The sequence below is a fragment of the Mixophyes fleayi genome, chromosome 1 (assembly GCF_038048845.1).
Source record: "Mixophyes fleayi isolate aMixFle1 chromosome 1, aMixFle1.hap1, whole genome shotgun sequence".
Classification (NCBI taxonomy): Eukaryota; Metazoa; Chordata; class Amphibia; order Anura; family Limnodynastidae; genus Mixophyes; species Mixophyes fleayi.
The window spans coordinates 397,845,596-397,863,935 of record NC_134402.1 but is presented as its reverse complement, the minus strand read 5'-3'; the positions used below and the strand labels follow the sequence as shown (position 1 = coordinate 397,863,935).

The 18,340-nt window shown below is 39.0% G+C and overlaps 1 protein-coding gene and 1 long non-coding RNA gene across 2 annotated transcripts in view; both read right to left on the bottom strand.

The window, feature by feature from the left end:
* Positions 1 to 18,340, bottom strand: part of LOC142098504 (uncharacterized) — a 1,185,945-nt gene that overhangs the window by 1,044,638 nt on the left and 122,967 nt on the right. The gene's annotated exons all lie outside the window — the stretch shown is intronic.
* The window catches only part of LNPEP (leucyl and cystinyl aminopeptidase), a 73,568-nt gene that overhangs the window by 22,520 nt on the left and 32,708 nt on the right, over positions 1 to 18,340 (bottom strand). Inside the window, exons 2-6 of the mRNA XM_075181303.1 lie at positions 14,339 to 15,167; positions 12,631 to 12,772; positions 7,846 to 7,977; positions 4,834 to 4,954; positions 2,364 to 2,518 (exon numbers count right to left, since the gene is read on the bottom strand). Coding sequence (XP_075037404.1) covers positions 2,364 to 2,518; positions 4,834 to 4,954; positions 7,846 to 7,977; positions 12,631 to 12,772; positions 14,339 to 15,167 — 1,379 coding nt within the window. The remainder of the gene's footprint in view (positions 1 to 2,363; positions 2,519 to 4,833; positions 4,955 to 7,845; positions 7,978 to 12,630; positions 12,773 to 14,338; positions 15,168 to 18,340) is intronic.

Genomic DNA, 18,340 nt, shown 5'->3' with positions numbered 1-18,340 from the left:
TAAATGGATTATGGAGTGGATATATAAACAATGGTTCTGTGGTTGCAGTGTTTATCTTGCCTATGGTTACAGCACTGTAGAATCTAGATAACAAATGTTATACATTCATCTCTTACGATCCTTATTAGAAGAATACAAAGGGGGGATAAAAGAATAAATTGAGGTTAGTGTACTTTTAATGCCTTTATCACTGAACTATCCAGTTGTGTAATCACAATTTCAGTGTTCTCCCCACCAGAAGATTTTGCCAGCCAGGTGGCATTAAGAAGTAGTCGGGTTGGGACAGTGTAATACTTTGCTATAATAATAATAATAATAATAATAATAATAATAATAATAATAATAATAAGAGAATTATGAAGGTTATTCCCCACAGCTGCCTGGACTGACAGCCAGGACTGGTCAGACCGGTGGTCAGTGGTCTAACACACACTACCGGCTTTAGTGCTCACATAGTGCCTAATACAATAGGGCAAACAATGGTTTGTCCTATTATAATAGGACTCTGATGGGCTCCAAGAGCCGAGTGACAAGTAGAAACAGCCAGGTGGAGCACCCGGGAAATAGGAAATTCATGGTTCGCCCCAGGACCTATCAGTTACTCCTCTCACTCTCTGCACACACTTTAGGCATTTACCATTTTTAAAAATTAAATATACTAGAAGGTATATTCCTGAAGAATCCTTAATTCACAGATGATGGGGTGTAGTATCTCCTTTAAGACTGGAACGCACACTAATAATTACACACAGAGACGCATTTAAAAACCATCTATATTTATCTGTATTGGCCAGGGGTTACCAACCATTTAGGATGGGTCCCTACAATCCTCTCTTTGCAGATCCACTTCTTCATGACATAATAAAGACTTACTTGCGCTTAAAAAAAAAATCTGCAGTCCTGCCAGAGAGATGGGTCTGGAGCTGTTCAACGCATCCAGATATCCGTCAGATCACCAGAGTAGAGTCTTAGTAACTTCATCATTCCCCTTACTTAATCCCACCCACAACTACTTTTGGGAGATAGAAACAGCCTTTAATAAGGAATTAAGTTTAACTATTATTATATTGTACCATTCCTCTATTTCCCTTGTCTAATGACATTACTATTTCAAATTATTTTGTAAACAGTAAAGAAAGTAAAAGAAAGGACATATAAAAATTTTCCTGCTCTACAACAGTTTTTCAGACCTCTGGACCTGGTCACTAGGCCACGGATCCATCTTTGTTGTATGATAATATTATTACATATTCCATTAAAAGGAGATTTTTTTTCCTTTGCTTTTTGGAGTAAATAATGGAAATGATGCGACAGACAAAAATAACAGCACTGTCCTCAAGAAAACCACAAGCAGAGTGGATAATCCATTTATTGACGCATAAAAGACCCCTGCAGCATTAAAATTATTAGAAGTTAATTTCTTAATAAATGTATTAAATGGCCAAAGAAATAAAAAAAAAAAATAGATTGCGTACACTTGTAAATGACCCCTCCATCAAGAACTATGATTATCTGCTATACATATTTTTTTAATTATTATAACCAATATTGTCTGAAAATGTCAATTAACGATCTCGAGAACCAAAATAGAGTAACTATACATATACATGGAAACTCTCAAAGTGGATGCTCACAATATTATGTAAATGTCAGGATCTCTAAGCCCACTGTCCCTACTTCAAGCTGTGTCGCTTATTTCACTGTTCCTATCTGCAGAGGTGTAACTAGGGGTGGGCAGCACAGACAATAGCCCAGGGCACAGGCAGGAAGAGTTGGAGCGTAGGCACAATATCACATTGGAAAAAACAAAAGATCAAGTGGAGCAGGAACCAGCATTAAAAAATAAAGTAAAAAATGAAATACGAAACTGCAATGTGATCTGTTCAAAGTGGCCGACAATTAAGCTCGACATGTCTGGTGATATTCATTATATATGGATAATTGCGCAGTACCGTACCCATAGCACTTTTATACCATAGTTATCATTGCTTTAGGTGACCTAACATGGTAAAATAGCGGCATGACGGTGTTGCATGGTGTAAATTGGGTGCAGCTTTATGTTTGCAAGGGGGCACAATTAAAAAAACTCCATCCCCAGGGAACAGAAATTCCTAATTACACCTTCTTTAGTAAGTGGAGAAACCTCCTTGTTGGTGTATTCTTATATTTAGTAACCAATAAAGGAGTGCAAAAGGTCTGCTTAACTAATATATGTGATGTTTGATTTTGCTTATTTTTTTCTAAGTATTACACACAATCCCAAATTAGTCACTAAAAACCACTTCTTAACAATTGAAAAATTTAGTACAGTCCAGTGCAAAAAAAATAAAACAAAGTAATAATAATAAATAATAGTAGTATACCTGATGGGCCATCTCATGAGCAATGACAGCAGTGATCAGCTGTTTATCCATAAGTGAAGAGGAGTTCTCTTGGTACAGAAGTGTGGTCTCCCGGAAGGTAATCAGGCCCCAATTTTCCATTCCTCCTGCTTGGATATCAGGAATAGCTACCAGATCTACAATTAAAACAATTACTATTTCTCATGTGAAGTAATAATACATGTCTATAATGATGATACATTCCCGAAAGGTTAATTCTAATTTTCTTTTTGTTAAATGTATGTAAATGTTAAATATAATGAAATATTCCAATGTATTTAAGTAGATAAAACAATGTACAAAGCACAGAGATCACATGACTGATGAACGTCTAACAAATCAGCAGTTACTTTCAACCCAAGGCCAATTCAATGAAGCAGATACATCCACTGCTGCGAGCACAACATTTGCACATAACAGAATAGTTGGGTAGCAGATCTCTTGCAAATATGCAAGTTCTCCACACCTACAATTTAGGTTACCCCCCCTCCATTCTGTATGCTTCTTATCTGTTCATCAGAATGTATTTATGGATTAGACAATAACACTTCTTGCTTTGTATGTGGAATTCAATTCTTAGTATTTGTTCAGAATGTTCACTTCCCTGTATACTTATTATGTACCATATGCGGACATTACTAATATGCAATCAGATACTGTATTAATAGATTGCACAGTGCCGTTTCCCTAGTTCAAAATTCTAGATGTATAGTGGTGAGAGAATGTTTAGGAGTTCTTGAGGATTATCTATATGCCTGCATTATTTTGACTTAAAATGTTATCGGATCTTTAACCAAGTCTGCAATATATCAGTAACAAAAACAGGAAGTATACATTCTCGTATCTTGGAACACATTGATCCACTAATATTCACTTTCTTTGAGAAAAAAATGGTGCCAACCTATAAGATCTACTAGTGTGGTCATATAACAATCCTGTTAAAATATGAAGTACCCTCCCCTACTTAAAAAGCCCACACATTTTGGTACCCTTCATAAAGTCTCTATAAACAAGGGAATTTTTAGTACAGTGCTGCATTTATATTATGGTGAGAAGAGGAATAATGAAACCCTAGGGGGCAGATACAATTCAGCGCTATGTGCCGCTGTACATCAGATACACACACACTGCCGTTTATTACGGTAAGGAATCTCCGCTCAGAAAAAGCAGTATTCATTGTTGGTAACTGGTGTGAAATAATGACAGTGAAAGCAATATGATCCATAAAGGGCTCATAGATCTCCAGCTGTAAGTAATGTGAAGTTTCTTTCATCACGCAACATATCGCTGCAGAACTAGGAATCTCCCTGCGTGAAACTAAAAATAAAACAAAAAAAAAAAAAACCAATAATACTTTACGATAATCAGGCTACAGCAGGAAAACCATTCCAAAATACTTCCGCCACCTTTTATTCATGGTCAGGCAGATGAAGAAAATATACTACTATTGTCACTCTTCCCAGGAGGAGCCAACCAACACAACTCACTCCCGAAGGTCTCACAGAACCCTTTGTGATGATCTTTACAGCTGTCTTTCTGCTGCTTGGTGACAATGTCATCCTCACTATGATCACCGAACGTTGCTTCCATCAGCGACAGTGAAAGCTGCTATACAAAGTAATACAACTGTGAATAGGCAAACCCAAAACACTTAGCTACTAAGCTCCCTGCCTGGGCACCGGCTGATAACACGGTGGTGGTGGTTACTGCCAATCAGTACCATGCATTTGTTTCAAGTACTCACATTTCTAAACCATAAGACTACTTTCACAATGTTTGCCTGCAAGCTACAGAATGTTTTGTAATGTCAAACCGATGACGACAACATCTGATAAATGTCTCTTGATTATCTCTGCTCATCAGCTGAAGATTTCCAAGAGCAAGAATAATAATCACAGCTTCTTATTGTGAAACACATAATTTAGTGCAGTCAGATGAAAACACTTTACATGCTCCCAAAGTTGGAAACTGCTAAATAATTACACCGAGAACAAGTAAGGAATCAACAGATCGGATAATATGACAACAGGAATTAAATTTTATGCAAATGTGATGCAAATCAATTACCATAGTTAAGCAAATCAACACGAGAGTACAGCATCACCAGGAATCAGCGGACCTCAAGGGTTTAAAGCTCGTTTAAAATAGCTTCATATGCATTCATAAATGGAGCAAACAAATTCACCAAAACGTATTCAAAATGCATGTGTTTTAGATACGTTATTTGTGTACTCTGCTAAAGCCACAGGTGCGAATGAACCATAACAGTCTGCAAAATACAAACATCAATAATGGGAATAACCTATTTCCCAAGACATTTGTAAAACCACCATCAATTAGCAAGGTCCCACTTTTTTGATTATAACTCTTTTACCACAATTACATTCAGTATGGTACCATAATTTCTAGTCAACTTAAAATGAAATAACAGCGCTGGAATAGAGTTACAAACCTAGTTTTGGGAGAGGATATTTAATTCCAAAGTATTTTGAATAAAATTCAAGAAGTGTCATTGAAACACTCAGAGCATACTGGGCCTGATCGATTTTCTTTGGTACAGCATAGATTGACACCTGTTGACAAACAGAGAACAAAATAAACATGGACAACACAATTTATTTATAGCATCACAAATCATAAGTATGGCACTACAATGCTTGTTAACATCTGAAAGCAAGTACCAATTACACTTCATTTCTGGACAGGTGAATCTGCACAGAGGGCACTTTGTGTATGCATAGAGCACTGCACAGATATGTAACATAACACCACTAGACATGATCAGAATACGATTCATTTACACTGTAGTAAGAGACTGTTACAACTCTCATCCTCTCCTAACCGAAACCTCACTATCACTTGTGCTTCACATCTGTAATAGTGGATCAGGGATTTGTCATCTACTGGTATAACCGGTGTTAGGCTGCTGATCAGTGAAGCATAGTTTATGACACCTCTCTGGCCTGGTTCTCATCTGGCCTAAGACCAATAGGGCTTTTTTTCCTTTTAAACTAGTTTTTTTTAAATCAGTTGCCCAATTAACACAGATGTAGCTAGTTTGTATTTATCCCAACTATATATTAGCAGTCACTAAGGGGAGATGCATTGGGGCTTCCTACACTAAGTAGTTTCTCTCACAAAGACAACGCACAGTTAAATGTCACAGTTAAACAGGGAACAAACTCTGCTAACTGCTAGTAACAACCTTCAGCTGCTGCAGCTGCTACACCACTTCTTACTTCACTGTCCCATACATTGTAACTTGATTATATATCTTTGTTTTCTCTATTTATTTCCCTTTATTTCCCTGCGTCAGTGTCACCATCCTGCTGATCAACTCCTCTCTCCCAGGCTCTTTCCTTTCACTTGTTACATCTGCTTTCCACAAACTCTGTCACCACTTCAAACCTGCCCCCTGTATCTTCACTGCTCCCCTGCCACCGATTCCCCCTTTTACACTATTTTCCCATTGTCTTTGTATTTACTGCTCTTAATTTGTACTGCATAGCCTTTACCATCGTGCTGCTCTACCACAACACAGCTGTTTCCAAATGTTGTCTTGCTATTGGTTTTTTTTTTACCACTTATTGCATTCTTACTGTCATGTCTCCCTCTCAGGCTTCTACACTACCTAAGCCCAGACACCAACCTCTGCACCATCTGGACCTTCCAGGACTCTCTACCACCAAGGCCTCTCTACATCATGGTCTTGGTATCTTGCAGACTCTGCACCATGGTGATCCCCACTATGTCTATTGTTCCCATTTCTTCCAATTGCCACTCATTACTCCCTTCCATTAGAATGAAATCTCACACGGGTAGGGTCCACTACACTATATTTCATGCCTGCACCCCCATTGCATCATGCCTGCACCCCCATTGCCTCATGCCTGCACCCCCCATTGTCTCATAGCTGCAACCCCATTGCCTCATGCCTGCACCCCCCATTGTCTCATAGCTGCACCCCACTGCCTCATGCCTGTACCCAATTGTCTCATAGCTGCACCTCACTGCCTCATGCCTGTACCCAATTGTCTCATAGCTGCACCCCACTGCCTCATGCCTGTACTCAATTGTCTCATAGCTACACCCCACTGCCTTATGCCTGTACCCAATTGTCTCATAGCTGCACCCCACTGCCTCATCCCTGTACCCAATTGTCTCATAGCTGCACCCCACTGCCTCATGCCTGTACCCAATTGTCTCATAGCTGCACCCCACTGCTTCATGCCTGTACCCAATTGTCTCATAGCTGCACCCCACTGCTTCATGCCTGTACCCAATTGTCTCATAGCTGCACCCCACTGCCTCATGCCTGTACCCCATTGTCTCATAGCTGCAGCCCACTGCCTCATGCCTGTACCCCATTGTCTCAAGTCTGCCCTCTCTCCATCCTTCTCTCCGTCCCTGTCTTATCTGTTGCTGAATTGCTTTTGTACGCCATGTGATTCATTCTTTTAATTGTGTCCATTCATTTATCATTCTGCCTATCGCTACCCATTATCCTTATCTGTATGTACTTATGTTGTCTTGTAATTTTGTTGTATGTTCTAACCCCCTTTGTACAGCACTGTGGAAGCCTTGTGGAAACTTATAAGTAAAAGATGATGATAAAAGATGACATAAGACAACACATACCTATCATAATCTGACAACTGAATATGATCAAAATACAAACCTATTACAGTCTATATAGACAATACATCCACCTATCATGACTCAACATTATTTATTTCTATTACACTCTATATTATGTCATACTTTTCAACATAGGCAAGTTGATTCCTGGGAGGTTCGGGGAACAGGTGGGTGTGTGGGGGCGGGTCTTGAAGAATTGAGTCACCAGCCCCGCCCCCAAAACAGCCATCCCTATCTTGGACCAATAACAACAGGAGACGGGACCACGAAGACACATGCACGGCATCACTAAGCCCCGCACCCTCTGTTTAATATACAGAAGCGGCCGGGATTCGGGAGAATTGCCTGCTCTCCGGGGAGTCTGGGAGGACTCCCAGAAATTCGGGAGTCTAACGGACATTCCGGGAGAATAGGCAACTATGTATTATGTTGAAGCCCTTTATATATTGATGGTTGTGATTCACCCCTGTATAACAATGTGTTATGTCCTTTTATTATGGATATATTTACTTATGGTGGTGGCATTTTTATTTATTTTTTTAAACATACACGTTCTATTATATAAGACATAATGACATTACATAAATGTTTAATGAGTGGAGAATCTATTGTTAAGAAAACAAGTAGAATAGAGGAAAATCTACACACAGCTAAAATACAAGTGATTTTGATTGAATGTATTAGAAAGGAACTGTATTTCATTGAAAGACAATAGTAGCAAGTAATACTTTCTTCTGCGCCAGCACTCAGAAGGTTAACATTTTTAAAAAGAGGTTTTAAATTCTGTTCTGTTGCCCTAAATATGCAGAAAGATTCCTCTACTTACCAGAGTCCCATTGTTATCTGCAGACAAATTCTTCATGTCAGACACAATGAAAGCAACCAAATAGGTGCTCATTCTCACACTGGTTGCAAATTCATCAAGGAAAAGCCCATTTGGAAGTGCGGTTGTGCTGGTCTGAAAAGATGATCGGTTTTACAAGGTGAAAACGATAACTCAAGTTATATCAGGGAGACTGTATACAAAACATCACATTATGCAGTAAATACGCTTTGTTTTTTGGGGTTTTTTTTGCCCTGTGCATGCTCAGAGTGAACTTCTTGCCACTTGCTACTCTTTATTCCTGAAGAGGCGTGATGGGGGAGGGAAAGGGTGTTCTAACAAAGTAAATACAATAAGGTAATGTTTAAACAATTGTATATGGATTCAGACTGGACTGCTGAGAAAAACGGTTTTATTAGCGAGTGGTCAGGGGCAGGTGTAAGTAGCAAATAATGACACCTGATCTACTTCGTAATTAGGAGGTTTGCAAATGATTCGCAGGCACTTATTGAGACTTTAGTAGCAGTAGATATATATATATATATATATATATATATATATATATATATATATATTTATATTTGTGTGTGCATGTCGGGAAGTTGTTCCTGCTGTATTAGGTTATTCACGTTTAAATGACGCGTCACAACAATTGCATCCGTAACACATAAAATAAGAGGCCTTTGTACATGTTCACAAGTTGGACGTAAGTGTCTGAGTGTTTCTTGTCTTATCAAGCGGACGCATCTACTTCTTATTCAGACCTGGACACTTCTTCAACTCTGAATACAGCGTACATACGCATACGTTCAACGCTGAAGCAGGCTCATGTTATCCACTGTGCACGCTAGACAACAGAATATGCAGTTGTTTCAAGCTATTAAAGTAATAATGTACAGTACATAAACTAGATTATGAACTTTGTTTCAGGTAGGCAGCCTATTATACACCATAATGTTCTGTCATCAATTTGACAGCTCGCACCACCACAGGGTGTACCCTACTCCTTCCACTGCTACGGCCCCCTGCTTGCCTCCATTCGACTGAGCACGGCATTGTCATTTCACATTATTACTAGTATTATTATGCTTTCATTTTTATATAGCAGTACTGTACATTGAGTGGGATTATGATATAAACAAATCAATCATACAATGGCATTAAGCAGTAGGTATACATGGGAATACTTCAAGCATATGGTAGGGCATATAGTAACTGCAGCTGCTGGTGGGGAAAAGGCAGAGTTGGTGTAAGAAAAGGGCCACTTGGAAGTGGCCCTTTAAAGGTGTTGAAGATTGAAAAGCGTTTGGTAGAACAGAGGAGAGTACCAAAAATGGAGAGCTGTGTGGAAGAAGTCTTGCAGCTCTGCATGAAAGGAGATTATAAGAGTGGAAGACTCTAAGGAGTGCTGAGGGAAAATGGGAATTTATTTATGGATAGTTACAAATATAGGTTGGACGGATTTGTAGCAATGGCAGCAGATGAAAACAAACAGGTATTGTAGATTTAGATATAGAAGATTTTTACAGCAGACTTGCCTTGAATATAGAGGGGATAATCTTGTCATTGCCATGTCACATAGAAGGAAGTTGCAATAGTCAAGGTGGGAATTTATAAGGGTACATTCAAGAGCTATGTGGCATATTGTATGAGGAAAGGATGCATTCTGGAAATTCTGCACAGGTGTAAGTAGCATGACTGAGATTGCACTCTTGCTTATTCCTCACATTCAGTTGAGGATGACTGCGATATTAAACTTTTGATGTGGGTAAAATGATGGTGTCATTGACTGTTAAAGAGATATTAGGCAGAGGTTTTGAATGTGATGGGGGGGGGGGGGGGGAGATATAATTTGTTCCGGTTTTTTTTAAGTATTTGCATAGATTGCATCTTGTATAGTTGGGTGATAGACAGTGTCAGATGACTGCGAATACAAATGGAATTCTGGGAAATAATTCTGGTTATCATTTGCCTACAAGTGATACTGGAGCCCATACGAGAATATCATTTTAGCAAAACAGGTGGTGCAATAGGTAATAGTGGGCAGAGGCCCATTCCTTGGGGTTCTCTAACATAGTGAGTGGTGATGGGGGGGAGGAGATGAGGTCCCATTCAAGTAAACGATAAATGATCACTTGGACAAATATAATGAAACCCATGAAAAGGCAGTATTGTGGATGCCAAGGAAATAGAGCATTTGCAAGTGTCAGAATAGTTCAACGATGTCAAATTCACATAAGAGATCCAGCAAGAGTAGGGGAGACGATTCCCCTTAAGGCTTGGCTAAGGTTGATGGCTTTTTTTCCTGTGCGGCGTGCGAGGCAAATGCCTAATTAAAGATCATCATAGTATTAGAGGTGAGAAAAGAGGACGAACTATTGTAAACAACGGGCTTCAGTAGTTTTTAGGCAAATTGAAGGAGAGAATGAGTTGGAAGCTAGAGGGTGAGGCTAGGATAAGAGAGGGAATTATTACGCATTTGAAAGAGGATTATGAAATGGAAAGCTTCAATTACTTGGTCAAAGTAGGCATCAGTGTGGTGAGTGCACAGTAGCACATAACAAATTGTATCAGGAGGACAGGTTGTAAGGGGAGAGAATGAATGGAGTGACTGGAGTAACTGGGTTAAAAAGAGCCTAGGATGGAATTGCAGGTAGGTGAAGGGTGGTGATGTGCATTGGATGTTGTATGTAGATGTAGCACAATATTACACCAGTGTTATGTTCTTTTTTAAATAGTCTGCAATGTCTTGGGCACTTGGGTTAAGTAGGAATTCAAATGTGGGAAAATGGGTAGTAAGGATTTGTAGTTTTTGAGGATGTAAGAGAGGAGAAGTATGTGTGTTTAGCCAAGTTGAGAGCAGAGGTTAAAGATATGAAGTTGAATTTGTAGTTGAGGAAATCAGAGTTTAAACCAGACTCCCTCCATTTGTGTTCAGCAGCACATATGGCTTTTTGCAGGGTTCTTGTGACACAAGTGTTGAAGGCTGTGGTGGGTGGGGCAGCATAGTTGTGTAGATTCGACCTTGGCAAGCCATCAATGGAGGTTAACTTATTATAGATGTTCCAGAAGGCACAACAGAACGGTGGTGGTGGGTGCCAGATTTGTGAATGATGGAGATATGAATAAGGTTAGCAGTGTTACTGACGTTAGTGTGAAGAGGTGAATGGTGGGGTTGGTAATAGGTGATGCTATAGATTAGACGTGCTGCCGTGCCCTGACTTATGATCACACAGAGAGAACTTCTAATTTCTATTTTGAAGCGGCACAACTGAAACAAATAGTGATTGTAGCTCAGATTGTAGGGTAAGCTCTGGTAAGAGGCAAACAGGAGGAGTTGAATACACCTCTAGGTAGAGGAGATGAATACATCTACTCACTAGATAAGAAACAGGAGGAAATAGTCTACAGTGAAAACCGTAGAAAGAGATAACTATACCTCTACTCTATAGCAGAAAGAGAATGAGGAAATTACGACACCTCTACTCTATATTCAGGCACAATATTTAAGAGGAATAAAACAATTCTTCTAATACAGCCTACACATATAGGGCCGGATTCATGTTCGGATGCAAGTCCATGCACCGCATTTTGCATGAAATAGCTCTGCACATGCTACAAAACGAACCTTACGTCAATCAACGTAATTCTGTCTGTATTACCCAGTATTGTTAAATCACAGTGTTTGTTCCCAATTGTAAAGTGTTACGGAATCTGCTGGCGCTATGATTCATGTCGAATGCAAATGACACGACTGTCTATGACTCACGGGGCAGAACGGGGTGGCTGCGGGCGGATGGACGTATGTAATGTACAGGAATGGCATGCCGAGGGCGCTCCAAAGCAGATGCATCCAATTCAAGTCCCGGGTTTCTCGCAAGTACACTTGTAAGTGCCGACTGATTGTAGTGACTGGCACGGCACAGTATTTATTTGGTAAAAGGACACATTTGCGTGCTACTAGCTAGCACAGAACATGTGTGTGCAACTAAAATAGCCCATAAAAATACATTGCATGTACAGTATGCACTAAGAATATGTTGATTTATTTATCTAACACACACATATATATATATATATATATATATATATATATATATATATATATATATATATATATATATATATATATATATTTATTTTACCACCCATATTTTCTATGATTATAATGTTTCGAGTTGTTCACTTATTTTATTATATACACTTTCTATATGTCTTCTGATGATACCTTACATTACACATATGCTTGTGCACTTACTGCACACTGTTCTGTCTGTTAACATGTGCACATAATGTTTAGGCAGAGAGTACAGAGTCAAATTGAAATGCATCTTGCGATCTGCTTGGATTTCAATATTGCTGCAACTACGCTCAAATTCCGAGCTTTTTTTTTTTTTTTTTTTTTATTCGCTACTTGCGTGCGGACTTTAATCAGACCCATAATGTGCACAGGTGAATGTGTTTATCATCATTAGTAACCAATACAGACTGAAATTTCGAGAAAGTCTACATCTCATGGTATTATCCCATTTTATCCGTATGGGGGAGTACAGACCAAGACGTCCTCTACAAAGTCATGCCTTGTTCTTTAAATTTTAACTTAACCTTTTCCCTTTCCAAATTCCCCCAAAGCACAGAGGGCATATCAGGATACACAGTTCACCATAGTAGAAATGCTACCCTATGAGGTATTCCTCAGCATTTCTCCCAAATATTGAATCACTAGATTATGGTGTATAATACAATTCCATTAGCTGACACAGAAGATACAAGAAAAAACAGGATTACCTTCGGCATGTTTGACAGAGCAAAGTTTGTTTCGCTTCTTTTGATCTTCACTCGGAATGTAGATTTAAACGCCGGTTCATCAAAGCAAGGAAAGGCTTTTCTTGCTGCAAGGGGCTCAAACTGTGTAGCTGCAAGCCACTTACTGCACCAAGACATAAAAGGAAACATTTGCAAGATACATTCCCACATCGCCATTTACTTTGATAACAGTTATTTTAGAAGAGACCATATTATTTAAGGTTTACACATACAAGAATTATTACACAGCTTTGTCTGAATTACAAATACACCATCTGAACAATAAATTAAGACATATTAAAGGCATACCTCTAAACCAGAGCTATAATTATGGTGGTAAAACAAGTTTCTCTACCAAGGGTGCATGGCCGTGTTGGTGACATCCACTGGCAGATCCACCCCATTGCTGCTCCCAGCACTTAGCAACAAAGTGCCACATTTAGAATTAGGAACAAGGCAGAGAAAATAACACATTTGCTCCTGGACAAACCATGTCGCAATACAAGAGTCGGTAATGCACGTAGCACACAAATACTGCACGGCTTTAATTTTGCACTGCAATTTAGAGTTGATCTAGCTTCCCAGATTGGGAAGCGGCATGTCCACACATTTTAAATCCCCTCCCCCCCAGTTTTACAAATGTTCAAAATAGCTGGGGTTTTTTGCTTTGATCCCAATTCTAAATGAAGCCAGGAGTGCTCTGAAAACAGAAAGTAAAACCTACTCTCTCAAAAAAATAAACAGACTGGCTCACATGTCACACACAGTCATGTGACCATCCATGGTTGTAGGAGATTGGATCCCCTGCACAGAAACAGGTTAGGCATGGAAAAGTCACGAAAGACAGACGCAGACAGAAAGACAGCATCAGAGCGACAGCGAGAGAGTGGGACAGACAGGAGGAAATAAAGGAGAAAATGACACACTAGGTAAAATTACAATTGTAGATATTCATAGGTACTATACTTATTTCCAAATACTTTTCAAAGAGGTTATAAGCCCAATATAAGTATAAAAATCTAGAATTGCCTATAATGCCTAATGAATTGCTTATTTTTAAATTAACATGCTTATGTTTTACATTATAATGATACTACTGGGGCTGAGTGGGTGGATGTAGCCTGCAGCACAAAGAGCAACAAGAAGCCACAATGGGGAGAATGAATGGGGGTCCTGGGAAGGAGACTACCACACTCATTGTGTGCTAGGCACATGTTCTCAGTGAAATGACCACATACCCTTCAACGAAGCTCTAGGGCAAAACATTCTATTGCTTTCAACGAAAATGGGTAAGGCCAAGGGCATTAAAATGTCTAGCTGTGGTTCTGCTCAAAACGGTCCATTCTTTTTATGGTATCCCTTGTAACTTAGTAACTTGTTTATTCATTTGTGGCCAGTGGAACAACAAAGCGTCCCTTGTCCCTATGTACTTAACTGCAACACAGGTAGATATGTGTCTATTTGTTATAGAATGATAGATTAGCTTCCCTTAAGTTTGTTTAATTTATTTTGACAATATTGTATATTTGTCAGTAAACAACTGTTCTTTTGTTCATTTAATAAAAATAATGGGGTTTTTTTGCAGGACGCTGGGGTAGAAAAGGCAAAAGAACAAACTAATAAAAGTAATGTTACATAAAGAAGGAAAATCACATTAAGGCAAAGCAATTAGCCTTACAACGAGGATTACCTGTTTTCGTCTGTGTATGAGATTTTGTAGAATCCGTAATAGGTGCTTGAAAAATTTGAGTTGTATTCAAGGGTGAGCAGGCACTCCGTTCCTTTCACCAACTTTTCAGGCAAAATCATAGCAATCATCTCAAAAGTTTTATATTCCAACACGCTGAGTTTAAGAGTGGACCCTGCAGTGACATTGAGACTTGCCTCTATGTTCTGAAGACCTGAGCTATGAAGAACAATTGTCTTTGTCTCTTCAACAATATTAAGCTTTATCTGCACAACACCAGAAAACTCCATTGCAGCAAGATTCGGTTGCAGAGTAATGTCATAATCTACCGGTATGACGCTGTTGGGGAGTCTACTTTTTGTCCATGGAAACAGTTCTCCATTAGAAGCAATGGGATATATCAGTTCAATTGAATGGTTTTTCTTATGACAGCCTTCTTTGGTAAATGTACACTTTGGAAGCAAGTAAATCAGTGTAACTAAAGAAACTAAAATCACAACAAGCACGACGCTTACAATCACAGTCCTTGCGGAAGGAACTGGGCACAGTCCCTCTTGAACTTGTCTATAGTTCCCTGCACTGTTCCGAAGACCTGAACTCCTGTTCATGAACGACATGCCCAGCAATTTCGCAGAAGATTCATAATCCTCTTCATCGTCATCCATCTCATGTTCACCCAAACCACGCACAAGTAGTCGGGAGCTCCTTGGTTCATACTCTACTTCTTCAGATTCTAGAGGATTTATGCTGGGCTCCTTAGCTAGATCAACCACATCCGGTTCCTCCTCAAACATTGTGTTTTCAATCATATTCCTAGGCAACGGGGCCTGGTCTGGAAAGGAACAGCAAATATTATTTCTCAATTTTTGTTAACAATCACTTCAAGTAAACCCTTGTTTGTTTAAATAAGAAAATTGTGAAAATTTTATATAAAAATCAAAATCAAGGTCAACCACCTTTATTGATACAACAGGATTGGGCATCTAAATTGCATCAACATTAGATTGGTTAAATTAGAAAATGAAAGGCACGTTGCAAAAGAAAGTAAGACAAACCCCAAAAAGTTTTTTAAGTAAATAAATGGCAAAAGGATTAAAAAAGATAATATAGGACCCCTAAGAAGTGAGATGGGTGAATTGATAAATGATACTAAGGAAAAAGCAGAGGTATTAAACACGTTCTTTTCTTCAGTATTTACCAGAGAGGAACAAATGGCAGGAGTAATACATAAAAATGGAAATGAAACCATGCCATTAATTAATACTTGGTTGTCAGAGGAAGAAGTCCAAAGGCGACTGAAGAATATTAAGATAAATAAAGCTCCAGGTCCAGATGGCATACACCCAAGGGTTCTTATGGAGTTAAACTCGGAAATAGCTAGACCGCTATTCTTAATTTTCAGAGATTCAATCTCATCAGGCTCAGTACCAAGGGATTGGCGAATAGCAGATGTGGTGCCGTTGTTTAAAAAGGGGACGAGATCACAACTAGAGAATTATAGACCTGTAAGCCTGACATCAATAGTGGGGAAACTACTGGAAGGTATTTTAAGGGACAGTATTCAGGATTACTTGGTACGCAATAAAATTATTAGTGGGAATCAACATGGATTTGTGAGGGATAGGTCATGTCAAACTAAACTAATTAGTTTCTACGAGGAAGTTAGTGGGAACTTAGACCAGGGCAGGACAGTAGATGTGGTCTACTTAGATTTTGCAAAGGCCTTTGATACAGTGCCACACAAGAGGTTGGTTTACAAAATAAGGGAACTGGGTCTAGGAATCAAAATTTGTACTTGGATCGAAAACTGGTTAGAGAATAGGGAACAGAGAGTTGTGATAAATGGAACATTTTCTAATTGGTCAAAAGTCTTAAGTGGAGTACCTCAAGGTTCCGTGCTGGGACCACTCCTTTTTAATATATTTGATGGTTTAGAGAGTAAAGTTTCTATTTTTGCAGAGGACACTAAACTCTGTAAGGTAATAAAATCAGAGCAAGATGTAGCTTCTCTACAGAGGGACTTAAAAAAACTGGAGGATTTAGCGGTCAAATGGATTATGAGGTTTAACACAGATAAATGTAAGGTTATGCATTCAGGGATCAAAAACAAGAACGCAATCTATAAATTAAATGGAATTAATTTAGGAGAATCTATAATGGAAAAGGATTTGGGAGTGCTCGTAGACAGTAGACTTAGCAATAGTGCTCAATGTCAAGCAGCAGCTGCAAGGGCAAACAAAGTATTGGCATGCATAAAAAGGGGCATAGATGCAAGGGAAGACAGTGTAATTTTGCCACTGTATAAATCGTTGGTAAGACCTCATCTTGAATATGCAGTACAGTTCTGGGCACCACTCTATAAAAAAGATAATTTGGAACTAGAAAGGGTTCAGAGAAGGGCGACAAAATTGATAAAGGGTATGGAGTCATTAAGTTATGAGGAAAGGTTAGCCAGTTTAGGCATGTTTACTTTAGAAAAGAGGCGTCTAAGGGGAGATATAATTACTATGTACAAATACATTAGGGGTCAATACGGAGAGCTTTCATGGGAACTTTTTACCCCAAAGACCATACACAGGACACGTGGTCATCCCCTAAGGTTAGAGGAGAGGAAATTTCACAACCAGCAAAGGAAGGGGTTCTTTACAGTAAGGGCAGTCAAGATATGGAATTCATTGCCAGGGAAGGTTGTGATGGCAGATTCAATAGATATGTTTAAGAAAGGGTTAGACAAATTTTTAGCGGAAAGGTGTATCCAGGGATACGACCGTTAATTTAAAATAAAGGATAGTAGTGGATATAGGGTAAAAATTGGATTGCAATATTGAGTCTAGGGGGATTTTCAAAATTGAAACAGATTGGCGGTTGCTTACTCTGGATTAATTTCAAATATAATTGCAGGATCGCAGGAGATCCAAAATAGGTTGAACTTGATGGACTGGTGTCTTTTTTCAACCTCATCAACTATGTTACCATGTTACAACATTGGGTCATAAAAGCTGGAAAATGACTTTAGTGTTTTCATTGAAGTATTTTACTTTTTTTGCTGAATAAAGTCGCCCATAGACTGATTTAGTTGTGCAAAAGTGTGATGTGGAAATCAGGGAGGAAAGAAACCCAACATTTCAGTAGACACAAAAATGAAAAGGTGGATTATATAAGCAGATATAAAACAAACTCACCACCTATTGAGGTACCTAAAATAAGGTGGCAAATATCTGAGCATAACATTTAGCCTATGTCCATCATCAGTATTTTGAGGCAAACAATCTAACCTATATTTCAATTTATTTTAAAAAAAAAAAAACATTTTATTTGGGAATTTTACAACATTATACAGTATAAAGAAAATCACATTGAACAGTCAGCAATTAGGAAATTAATCAGGAAAATGGAGGGAAAAAGATAGAAGAGGATAGAGGAAGGATGAGGAGATGGGAGGAAGTGTTTGAAAGGTAAATAAAAATTGGAGGACGGGGAGGGGGGGGGGGGGGGTGTACTGGAGAGAACACGTTAGGAGTCCGGTCTGGCACCATGGAGAGCAGTAAATACGCAGTGTGCGGTCTGTTATTGAGACAAGTGGCATCAGCCTCTATGTTAAGAGGGCATCTAACGGTCCGTTCAACGATGAGAGCAACCTATATTTCAATATTGATAAGTACTTCATTGTGATCCTCATTAGGGAATGGTCACACCTATACATTTCTCTCAATGCCTCCCATACAACCGTATTGATTCTCCCCGTGTGATTAGCCCTCCTCTGATTTCCCCACTTATTTTCACTCTACAATTGGATCCCACAAATGAAGAGGAAATATCTGCTCTTCTTGTTCACCTCCACTCTACTATGTGTCCAATTCACCCTACTCCTCACAAATCCATTGTTTGCCGTCTCCTGCACTCACCTCAGACTTAACATCTGTATACTCTTTATAAAGTGTTCTCTTTCCCTCTTTACTCAAGCATGCTGTAATTAGCCCCCCCAATAATTCTGACTCCAATAGC